At 38.9% G+C, this 12732-nt stretch overlaps 1 protein-coding gene across 1 annotated transcript; it reads left to right on the top strand.

The window, feature by feature from the left end:
• The first annotated feature begins 21 nt into the window (after window positions 1-21).
• Window positions 22-12036, top strand: LOC109478533 (protein kinase C and casein kinase substrate in neurons protein 1-like). The gene is given in 10 exon segments (XM_019780146.1): window positions 22-252; window positions 650-885; window positions 1286-1441; window positions 1758-1933; window positions 2195-2315; window positions 2689-2772; window positions 2775-2836; window positions 6690-6758; window positions 8807-8991; window positions 9445-12036. Coding segments are annotated over 10 exon segments (1419 nt in total). The 5' UTR covers window positions 22-29; the 3' UTR covers window positions 9552-12036.
• The last annotated feature ends 696 nt before the right edge of the window (window positions 12037-12732 follow it).

The raw sequence follows: 12732 nt of genomic DNA on the forward strand, positions 1-12732 counted from the left end.
TCTACACTCCGAACTCTGACCTGACCACCATGTCGAACTACGCGCCGAGTGACGAGGGCTCGTTACCTCAGCCTTCCTCCGACTCCTTCTGGGAGGTCGGGAACTACAAGACCACGGTGAAGCGTATGGAGGACGGGTACCGCCTGTGTAACGAACTCATGACGATGGTCAAGGAGCGATGTGAGATTGAGAAATCCTATGCAAAGGCACTCAAGCATTGGGCCAAGAAATGGAACAAGTCTGTTGAAGAAGGTAAAAATCAGTACTCAAGCAGATGTATATGTCATAACTGTCTAGCTGCTAACTAACACTTCCATCAGTTAGACCCTAGAAGCCTGATGGCCAACACCTCTAAGTCTTAAGTCAGGAGGAGAGTTGTGAATATTCTAATCCTGTTCATTTATGCATATGTGTGCACATGGACAAATTATTGTAAGACTAAAAACAGACTGTTTCCATGGCATTGAAGTCTGTGATGACTTAGATGACCTCCAATTGAATTTATTTTTATGGTTATAAAGAATCCTGAGCTCCTATTGGGACGTCTCATTTTTGTAATCAGTCAGGAGGGTAAACCACCCTAACCTGTGACCAAACCACCCTAACCTCTGATCTATGCCATCATGATTGTTACCTCCCCCTCCCACAGGTCCAGAGTATGGCACCATGGCTTCAGGGTGGAAGAGCTTCTGTACTGAAGCAGAGAGAGTTCACGACTTGCACATGGAGGTTCGTGACAAGCTCATCTCAGACATTCAGGAGGAGGTGGCCACCTGGCAGAAGGAGAATTACAAGAAGTTGATGATGACAGGCTTCAAGGAGACAAAAGAAGCAGACGATGCATTCAGAAAGGCACAGAAACCATGGGCCAAAATGCTACAAAGGGTAACTTTATGTACTATTTCCCCACACATTACTGTTTGACTGTTTATATTGTGTGGAAAGAAAACAAATCAGTATGAATTTCTTGTCTTACAGTTCCTTCAGTTTTATCCTTATCTTCAGTACCCTAAACACTCCTTCGATATAATGACTTGAGATACAGCAAGAAACATTAGTGAAGAAACAAAGAATATTCCTTGTTCCTCCTGGAAGAAGCAGGGTAAAAGTTTAGGCCGGTTTCATGCATAAATGTTATCAATAGGTGGCAGAAGCACAAGATTTACATTGCGTTATATAGACATATCATGGCAGTATTCTGCCTTGGGTATTAGTCATACAAATGAACATATCAAGACAGACACATTGTGAAACTAAACACCTTCCTTGGCTACTCTCCATACAGGTAAACCAATCAAAGAAAGCGTACCACACAGCCTGTCGGAATGAGAAGACTGCCATCAACGCAGAGAACAACGGCAAGAAGGACACCTCCATCTCACCTGACAAGGTCAAGGCTCTCCGAGAGAGAGTGGAAAAATGTAAAGCTGAGACAACAAAGGTAACTTGGAACTGGGTGTATAATATCAACATTCTTAGTGTAGCATGCATAGTCCAGTGGTCAGTGACCCTGTCTCTGGACCAAGAACTTGGGCTGTGGGTTTTCGTATCTGTTTGTCTACAGAGTAGGTTGACAGTGTGCAGGTGGGGGAATATTGACAGGCAGAATGAAAGGAGTTCAAAGATCTCAGAATCTGGCCAGGAGCCAACAGGAATCAGGTAAATATGCAGGAATTCGGGAAGCTGAGGATTGCATACCTCCCGTAAGTTGAAAGATCTCTGATCTTGATTTTTGAACATGTTTTTTTTATTCTCAGACAAAAGACAAGTATGACAAAGCCCTACAGGAGATCAACGGGTACAATGCCAAGTACATGGAGGACATGACCCTGCAGTTTCAGAAGTGCCAGGAGTTTGAAGAAAAACGACTTCAGTTCTTCAAACAGACACTGCTTAATATGCACCAATGTCTAGACTTGTCGGTAGAACAAAGGTGAGTTTGTTCACGGGAATTCTCTTCAACATTCAAACATGTTTAACATACTTTGCTCTTACATGCACGCATTCAAATGCACCAGACATACATTGAGCATGTTCAAACACACCCACAGTTGTTAATGAAAATGACATACTGTTATGCAAGCAGTCTTTGTACTCTGCAGAAGTGTGAACCTGTTCATTACAAAGTTGTGCGACTGAAAGTTGTCAAAACTGAAATATGTATTTGTGCCAACCCTACCTGTTCCTTTCTCAGATTTCCTCAGATTTACACAGACTTGCAGCAGTCTATAGTCAAGGTGGAGTCTGGACAGGACCTCAAATGGTGGGCCAAAAACCATGGAACAGAGATGGGCATGAACTGGCCACAGTTTGAGGTAACAAGACCTAAATAATATCATATTACACAGTAGTACCCAGGGGTTAATGTAATATGTTGATGTAGGTCAGACATCCAGGTAAACGATACTCGTAGACAATTCAAACTCTACTACTGGATAAAATACCAAGATTACTTCTGGACGTTTGAGTGACATTGATCACTCTTCCTCAGCATTACCAGAATGAACTGGCAGAACTAGTCAACACATATGTATCAGAGACTGACAAGTCACTAACTTCTTGTTTCACTGGTATGTAAATCAAGTTTGAAAGACTGCCATTACAGACCGTTGAAATGTAGCCCCCTGCTTCCCCGTACAATCCAGAGAGCAGTTGATCCACCCAATAACAATACTATGCTCTAAACAGGAATACAACCCAGAGCTGCGTGCCATCACCAAGAAGAGTAAGAAGAACGTGGCAAACGAAGGGATCACCATGACAAACATCACCCCCCTCTGACAGAGAACTACCAGCCCAACTCCTACCACCACCAACAGGCTCAGGATTCACAGAAGTAAGTCATTTAGATGCTATAGATACATGTGTTATACATACTGGTCATGTGAGTCATGAGGGCTTGAAATACTATCTGTATATGCAGGTTACTGTTAGTAAGATTGGAGCTGTGTAGGTATTTGCACCTATCCTGTGACACTAGGGGAATATACTATACAATACCCTCAAAACGCCTCACAAGAAAAAAGTATTTCAAGCCCTGCATAATACAAAGTGCAAGTATACACATGTATATTAATGGGCTATGGGTGTATGTCCTTTGTTGTTTTTCTTCCGTTTGAACTAACCATGTTCCACAGTGAAGTACACAGTATCATGGATAAGGCATTTATACCAGGGTAAGGGAGTTACTAGCTAGATGGCCTCAGTCCTCCCCTTACCCAGCATACATTACAGTTTGTACACATCCTTCAAAACACTTTCTTTAGACTATGTCATCACAATGGGGTGTCCTTATGTGGCGGTCTATACTTTTCGTCTATTGTTTTCCGGATTTTTGTTGATATAACAACTGTACTTGACTTTAAAAGTACCGTGTACACTGTTGTAAATAGTATTTGCATTATTATCGATGGGGCTGGCCCATCTGTTGGCATACATTTTGATGTATAGATACAGACAAAGATAAGTAATACTTTATTTTCTGGCATGAAAATAGATTAAACCATCTTCAATCAAATAAATGATAGCCGGCTACATGTACCTTGTTTCTCTTGTTGACATGAAACTGTCAAGTTTTCAGTTCCACCATTCCTAATTCACTCCAGTATTTTTGTATTACAGTTACCATATGTCATTTTTGTTAGACTTAAAACCTATGTTTGTATACCTGTGGTACGCCCTTGCTGTTCTCTCTGAAAGATAGATGTACATGTAATCCCACAGAGAAGTGCAAATTTGTTAGATATGCTGATTTTTTAGCATGTAAGCTACATGTATAATGATGCAGCATTCCTACCAGGTCACCTTTGGACATCATTGCCTTCAAAGGGCAGCTAAATAATTTGTCAGAACATCAAGATTGTCTCAAAACTGTAGACAAACATGTCCAATGTATTAAAATGATATACATGTATAGGGTGTGTGTTTGCCAGTTTTTAACAAGTTGAAACTTGCGGTATGGGTGGAATGCTGCTGCAAGGCTTGCTTTTAGATGTTTATTCGGGCATTTTATATGTACATGTAGTAGTATTTGTGTGGTTTATGTTTGTGCTCTTTCTGTCGTCTCTTTCTTTCTCTTTCCTCCTGCACCTCTCCCTAACATCCACCAGACTCAGTAGACGCAGGGCGTTAGGTTGGAGGTTGCCCGGTTTGGGGGCACGGGCCAGACCAAAAAGCATGAGTGACACTTGCCAATCTTCCCTTAACAACTCCCCACATGATCAAAGACACAGCACTATGGTGGCGAGAAGGTGACTCAATCTGTGCTTCTTTCATTCATTCAATCATTCATTCCAGTTCTTTCCTTTTTCAATATACCTGCATGCTGTATTCTGCTCCTGAGCAGTTCATTCACATTTCTCTGCGTCTTCTCTTATAAGTTATATGCCAAAATAACATTTTCTGTTTGTTAAACTAAAGTGTTGCAGAGTTTGCAAACCACCAATGTTTATATGGTTCTAATGTTCAGAGTATTCATTCAGATCTGTATTGTGTGCATGTTCATGTACAAATGAAGTTTGATAATTTTTTTTTAATTCTGTTCCATAGTTACAGTTTGTTCAAAGTTCTAGGAAATAATGTCTTTGTTGATCAAATTAACAAGCCTTGGAACATTTTGGAGCATGAAGATCAAACAGTTCCAAAAGATAAATGAGCTTGTGTTTGGGGTTTCTGTAAATGGCTTCATTAGCTTTGTACATTATAAGAAAATAAGTCATGTTTAAGGACCCAACCCTGGACCAACACCACATTGTGGAAAAGAGTACTAGAGTCCATTCAGGCCATTATGAGGAGGGTATATTATGTAGCTGAGGAGTTACTGAAACATTAGGCAGCTGAATAGCCATTAGGTGTGTCACAAGACCATTATTTTTGGTACATTGGGGTTTGTTTACATGTGACGTGTCTCGAATCTCTCACAGAAATCAAAGTCAGCCTGTAGTCATGGTGAACCCCACGTACCAGGAGGTACAGGTCAACATTGTCAGGTGACTGTAGGAGCTGGAATGTCTCATGAGTGAACATGCATTATGGTGCATGTGGATATGCTGTATGGAGATCAGTCACTTCAAACCATGTGATGGTCATAGGGAATGCATTACATCTTTGTGATAACACCTGAACTGCACAGTCTGTGACACTGCATCATGGCTTATATTTTCTCATCTGCCTGAGGAAATCCTCCTATCTTATTGACCTTCAAAATAACCACTCAGAGGTCACACAGAACCCAGAATTATTTTTTTTTTGTGAAAAAGTTTCTCCAATCACATTGCACCATATCACGATGGTCTTAAATTTTCCAAAAATTCGGCAATGTGTGTGTATGCGGTATGTGGTAAAATGTCCTTGAAGGCGTGCTGGTCCCAAAGCTGAGAAGTTTGCTGTGTAAGTCCTGGAAACAGTCTGGTATCCAGGCTAGCATGTTGGTCCTAGAGCTGAGGAGCTGGCTGTGTGAACCAATCTGAAACAGTCGACACCAAAGACAACCTTGATGACTTGATGTGCATGTCTGATCTGACTAACCCCGAGTGAAAACAAATATAACCCTTTAAAATGACAGCTCTTTTTCATCTTTTTCTTCAGTTTTATGCTGTGAATGGTAACACATTAACTTTTCTCTCTTGTGTTGTGTCTGTCGCTGTGTGTGTGTGTTCCCCTCTTGTGTTATAAGACCAAAGAGTCTTCAGAAGCCCCCGCGACCTCAGAGCCTGCTCTCTCACGTCTCCAAGGAGACTCAGACCAGCCCTGGTCTTGCTGGTCCTAGTATCAAGGATCCCTTCACTAAGAAATGGTAGTGATGATGATGATGATGATTTTGTTCTCAACAAACAGGAAATCAAGGAGCTTTTGTGAATTTCCTGTTTTATTCTCTATTGTTTATTTGTGGCTGATTCTGTCTAGTATGCATTTTCCAAATGGCCCCTATCGGGCAACAGACATGCATTACACACAGCTGACAAGAAATGAGATAACCTTTTCTGGGACCTTTGACCTAACTTCCTCTAAGTGCCCTCCACTTGCCTAGCAGGTAGAAATGATTATGTAAACACAAGCAAACACACAAACGGACACACCGAAAGCAAAACTCCATACCCTCAAGTAACAACTGGGCCACATTTTGATTCCCTGCTTCCACTGCCTGAGTAGCAAACGAAATAGAGAAATATCATCTGCTAACCTAAGTTTAGAGAATGCACAGTACACCATGATGAATTGCATTGTATCTATCTTTCTTTTTTTATTAGAGAAGATAAAGGAGATTAAGATTTTTAATTAAAGCAGCTTGTTTTTGAAGGGCTTGCCAAGATATTGAGCTTATCTTGTCTACTTTGATATGAAATTACAAAATTACGAAAGCGTAAGATGAAAATGAGGGCTGAATTTTGATCAGGAGAGGTTCCTCTACTTTAAATTTTAAGATAATTCTACTAAATTGATATTTATGGTCCAAATCAATTTTAGAAGTTTCAATCGAAATAGATGAGAAATATATATATTTCGAAAAGAAAACTTGGCGAACACGTACATGATTAAACTGAAGATATTATGTTGTTTTGTTGTTGTTTATGGTTTATGATATTGTCGGAGTTGTTATTTGTTTGGTGACTGTATAATGGGGAAGAGCTTTGGATACAAACAGTGCCACGCACTTGTGTTGATTATGTGATATGCAAATTTGTTTACAGTTCGTCTGGTTCAGTTGATGATTATGATGATTCCAAGAACCCTTTTGCGGAAGATGACAACCCAACAAGGTGAACCGTCACGGATGTGGTGAATTTTACAGAGCAAAGCGTTACATTTTCTTTCCATTATTTTGTCTTGTTCAGTGTTTGCCTACTAACTGCATTGTCAACATCAGTACCATTTAAACAACTCACAAACATTGTCAGACTAAAAGCGGAATTAAGAAAAAAACTGTGAACCAAGTACAATGTATGTGGAATGACCAAAAATATTACTGATGTGGTGAAGGGGGTCTGATTTCAGTAAATCTTTCCATACAGTTTTTCCACCACTTACATTTAGGCCATTTACATTTGAGCTGCAAAACATTTGAGCTGATAACTTTTGGACATAAAAAGATAATTTTTATGTCCATTGACTATGAATTACATACAAATTTTGGAATATTGAACACTTATACATTGCCTGTTGCCCGTGGATTACAAGTGTAGTTACATAAATCATCTTAAGGAGGTGTTTGCAGTATTTTAAGTTCATGGTTAAAGCCATACACCAGTAGTGAGACACCACATGTTTGAGCTGTGATGCGTTTGCATTGACAACTCATTGCTAAAACGGCAACGTAAAACCACTGTGTATAATACAAGATTTACATAGTACCAGTTTCTAGGCATCGGAGACCTCATGTGTTAACTATACATGTAGGTGCATATGTCCCCATGGAAGTGATCTGTTAAGATCATAGTATAGTCTTATTATAGAGTGGATGAATACTTACGTTCACATTGTAAGTAACCAGGCAAAACAGATTGTTCTTCATCACCCATACAGGATCGCTGTCATTTCACGTTTACAGTGTAAAAACTTAGATAATGTCACATTGGGTCGTTATTCACTGTAAAGGCAATATAAAGGAAAAGGATACAGTAGGTCACATTTGTACCTAGGGGTTCATTATAACTTAACAATTACATGCACTTCAGCTGAAGGATTCGTAACATTATAATTACATTATAATCTTTTCTGCCATATCATTCATTCAAATGTCTCTGCTTGAGCCATGGCAAGACACCAAGCAACAGAAGTTCCTGTTGTTTGTACCTGTCTCTCCAGCATGTTATAATCTCTTTAAGTTGTTCAGCCAACAGGAACGCAGCTTGTATTGGATTGACCTGTTATTTTGTGCAGGGCAGGACTGGCTGACAGACCGCTCACTGCTCACCACATATAACAGTCATTAGGTCACACCAATTTGATTTGGTGGTTCTCGGGTTTTCGATAATAATGCTGAACAGGCAGATCAACTTGGAAACAAAGTCTGAAGAGAAAGTCTGTGCCTTGGTACCCACAGTTTCAAGGAGTAAATGGTCAAGTTTTTGCAGTATCCTCTTGCCAAAATATTATTTCAAAATGTCTGAGAACCAAGGAATTGGATTGGTGTGGCGTTATCAATGCTACTAACCTGGGATGTTTTCATATAGTGAAGCTCCTGCTCACTTGCTGGCTGATATTTTGACATTGTGTTGTTGTACCACTGTTCATCATCATTACGTTGCATGTATCATAAAGTAAAAAGCATCCCTTAAGCATTTAGAAACTGAGGCTTCTTATTAACAAATGTAATGCAAGAGCATGATCTTATTAGAATTCATAACTGAAGATTACTGTAACTAGAGAAACTGGGATGTAAAAAAACTGTGTTGCTTGAAAAAAGGGAACCATGCCTGGAAAATAGTGGCACATAATGTAATACAAAATAAATCAAGCAACTGGATAAATCCTCTAAAGAGTCAGATGTTTCAGATAGCATCCACTATCTTTCAGCAGTGAGAATCAGTCAGAAGACAAGTGTAATCTGTATATAAAGGAATCTCTGAAAATCAGCAGGTCTGAAAGGAGTTACTTGATTTTTCTCAGTAACATAGTTTTACATATTCAATTCAGATACATATACTAGTACTCAGTCAATAATGAAAGATAGAAAATGCTATCTTTAGAGAATTCCTCCAGTTGCTTGATTAATTTTTTATGTTACGTAATGTTCTACATGGATGTCAAACCTTGATGTAATAGAGGCACATGTTTTTCTAACCAGTTTTTCTGTCCCCGTCTGCAGTAAAGCCTCTTCACGCCCGACAAGTAACACCAGCAACACAGCTGAGTGGAGTGATGAGGACGAGGCCAACCCCTTCACAAATGGCGGGGGTGGCGGTGGGACGGGAGACGCAGAAGTCGGGGTTCCAGTACGGGCGCTGTACGACTACGAGGGTCAGGAGGACGACGAACTGACTTTCAAAGCAGGTGAGTCAGCCACGTTGAGGAACCAACATTGCACAGGACATGTCATGACTATCCTGTATTTTGACTTTCATCTCCCATTGCCAGTAATAATGGTCAACTTAACCTGAATTGGTTGTTGAAAACATGATCATATGATTTAACATCTCGTGACTCAAAATCTAATTTTTATCACACAAATATTTCTTAATGATAAAGGATGTCCAAATTGACATAATACTTATCAAAAGTGTGGGCACATCCTGCCTTTGACTACATGTACTACATGTACATGTTTTGTAATATTTTGTCACAGAAGTTTAACATGTTCTTAGTGGTGAAGTAACTTTTCCATTAGCAAAAACTTTGGTCTGTAGTACTCTGTTTCATGCATACTGTTACAGAGATTGCCAAAGCTAATCTAGGCAGTGTTTTAACTGTCAGTCTCCCTAACGTATCCACCCTGTTTCTGACTAGGTGACCTCCTGACCAAGCTGGAGGATGAGGATGAACAGGGTTGGTGTAAAGGAAAGTTCCGCGGGCGCTTTGGCTTGTACCCGGCCAACTACGTGGAACCGGTATAAACAACGTGAAGGTGCAGACGGCCCCTGGATTTCCCAGCAGGCCTTGTGCTCCCAGAGACGTAGTAGCGGAGATACGAACGTAGTCCCCCGATTATATACAGTGATGGTTATCCAAGTTATGTTACTGCGATACCAGGGTGGGAACATTGTATGTACAGCGTGTGGATGGAAAATAGATATGTTCTATGTATACAGGACACTTACTGTGTATATGTCTGGGGATGGATACTACCTATATGCATGTTAAGCAAAATACAGTAATTTTCTATGACATGATATATCAAATGTCATAGGCAGATGGTAGTGTGTACAATACTGAAAGGAAGGATGGGCGCTGAATGTATATTTGGTAAACTGGTGACACAGTAAATTCTCCTTTACACAGTTAGTATGGACAAACATACTGTAAAATGTGCTGCATGTTTATATAACAGTATAAACACCGGAGTAACCCCAAATTGTCCAGATATCTGGCCCTTATAGATGCAGGTGTACCTTATTACCGATAGACAATAGTACAGTCTATACCAACAAAGAGCATGTCTAACTTCATGTCTACTGATTTTTGTATGGCTCGACTAGACATGTTCAGATGGCTGTTGACTTTTTTCAACAAGATAGTTAAAGATAAACAATAGTTGTACTGAAAACGGCATATCTTTGCATATATTTAATGTTTCAGAAAAGGCACCACAAGTCAAGGGTGTAAAAGTTACTGAACCTTCATACTTATTACTATGAAAGACATTTATTGGAAAAGGTTGATGGCATCATGTACAATTTTCTTGTTGAGACTTTGGTATTGAGAAGAGAACATATGAATTATGTATGTTATAGAAGTCTTTTTTGCCAACTTTGGTAGTTAGCATTACTCATTACTTTACTTATGGTAGTTAATACAACAGTTGAGTATTTACTCTTGTGCTAGCAGTGTCTGTGCTTCGCTATGCAAATTATTACCTAATTATCATATATACATGTCATAAGTTATTTAGAGCCAGTAACTACGTATATAACTTGTACATGCATGTATAGTTTGGTCATGTACTCTTCTGTGTTTGGTTAGATTGATGATAATGAAAATCTATTCAGATTCTTTTAATCATTTCAAAGAGGTTTTTGTGTTGGGATCTGTTTGGTTAGTTTGGCAGTGCAAGGTCTAAAGAGTAATTGAAAAATTGCCAAAAAGGAGATAATAATGCAAAAGATATGAGGTACATGTATGTGTATAGATAACTGACTTTCCAGACAGGGAAATAGCGTGATTAACTGTGGTACATGTACTTCGGCAAATTTCAGTCTTGACATTTACTTGCAGTGAAACAACTAATTGAATAAGTTAGGCCCCGGTTAAATTTGTAAAACTAGTGTAAATGTTATAACATTCATGCATATGAGGTCACTTGCATGATTGATGAATAACTTACAATAACACGTACGTGGACCTGATATTATGTAACTGAACCTCACATTTTATACTGTGCCATCAGTAGAAAGGTTAGCTAATTTGAGAAACAAACAACATTTACTTCATATTTGGGTGCTCAATCTAGGGGAAGCCATTCATACCTTAGCATGATTTTTTTTTCAATTCTACAATCTGTATGTCCTTGGGAAACAGAAGACATTATGGTGTTCATATTTGACATGATTTCATGTGTTACTAGTATCTGTGGCTTATAGTGACCATGATTTCATTGTTATATTGATGTGTGGATACATGTATTTGTGGCAGGGTGTTGGGCACTATGTGCCTTTTGTACTTGTTCAAAACTTACACAAGTAAGAGCCACCTCACAGTCCCAAGTATGCATGTACAGCTGTAATGCATTGTGGTCTAAGGTCAGAGTTAAAGCCCTTCTACTGTTGAAGACTAGACATTTTCACCACTTAGCTTCCCATTCTTCCAACCTCCATCCACCATTTTTACACCTTTACACTACCGTTTTCCCAAGCGGTATCCTTTGAGTCTGTTTCCTAATCTGAAATGTTCACAACGACAAATCAGGACACCACAGAAGGTACCAAAATACAGCCCTCATGTAGTGTACTGGCCACTTGGGCACTTCTGATGGGCCTTAACCTCTGACCTTACCCACAATCCATGGCAGCACTGGAACTGTGGGATGGCTAATACAAATGTAATACTTGTATCCACCTTCCATGTGTATGAAGTATCATAATGACATGTAATGTAGCTAACTTTAAATCATATGATTTTCCAAGTTCACAAATAATTCAACCATACAATCTTCCAACCTCAAAGATTATCTAAATCACACAATTTTCAAGCTTGCACGATCAATGATATCAACAAGTATTTAATTTGATTGTGAAATGCTAACTTGCCTATTTGATTTATGTTGATTTTTTTCTTCCAAACGGTATTCTTCCATCTGTGTATATTTTCATTTTGGTTTGATTGAGTGTGCTATCTTCCTTTGTATATGAACATTCATTTACATTATATATACAGCTCTATTTATATATTGTTGGTAATAATATTGAGTCATTTATTGTTTGTGTTGTACCTTTAGAAATCTGATATGTCTTCTGTACTAGAGGTATATTATCAGTATATTATTCAGGTAGTTTAACATCTTGGATTGACCACAGTACATACATAATGTTATATTGACAAGCATCAGCCTTTCACTACGGAAGATACCATGTGGTTGTAGTGAAACCCTTGCCTTTTATTGATATCATGTTCAATAGTTTAAACTGTTTCTTATTGTTTGATGAGGGTCATTCTGCAGTATGGTATACAGCTATCTCATTAAAAATATTGTACAAGGATATGCATCTTCATGTATATTCTCTGGATGATACCATTTGTTTTATTAGAGCAGGGACATAAGCAAACATATTCCAGTTTTTTATGTAGAAGATTGTGTAACATTCTACCCAAATAAAATATCATTGACTAGTTTAATAATAGTTCCCTTTAGTTGGCTAATGTGTTTAGTACTGTTTACCATACTTTCTCTTCGCATCTTTTTGTATATTTGATGCTTGGATAATAGGATACTCATTACATGCGTGTTTTATCTGGTTATTGATGGTTGTAACGCTTTAAAGATTCTTGACCACTTGCAGAAACTACACGATCAGATTTTCTAGATGCTGATAGCGTTTGGAATGAGTTTCGGATCCAAGTAGTCGTAAGGCTGAAAACGCT

This window comes from Branchiostoma belcheri, unplaced genomic scaffold (genome assembly GCF_001625305.1).
Source record: "Branchiostoma belcheri isolate BF01 breed outbred unplaced genomic scaffold, Haploidv18h27 scaffold44, whole genome shotgun sequence".
Classification (NCBI taxonomy): Eukaryota; Metazoa; Chordata; class Leptocardii; order Amphioxiformes; family Branchiostomatidae; genus Branchiostoma; species Branchiostoma belcheri.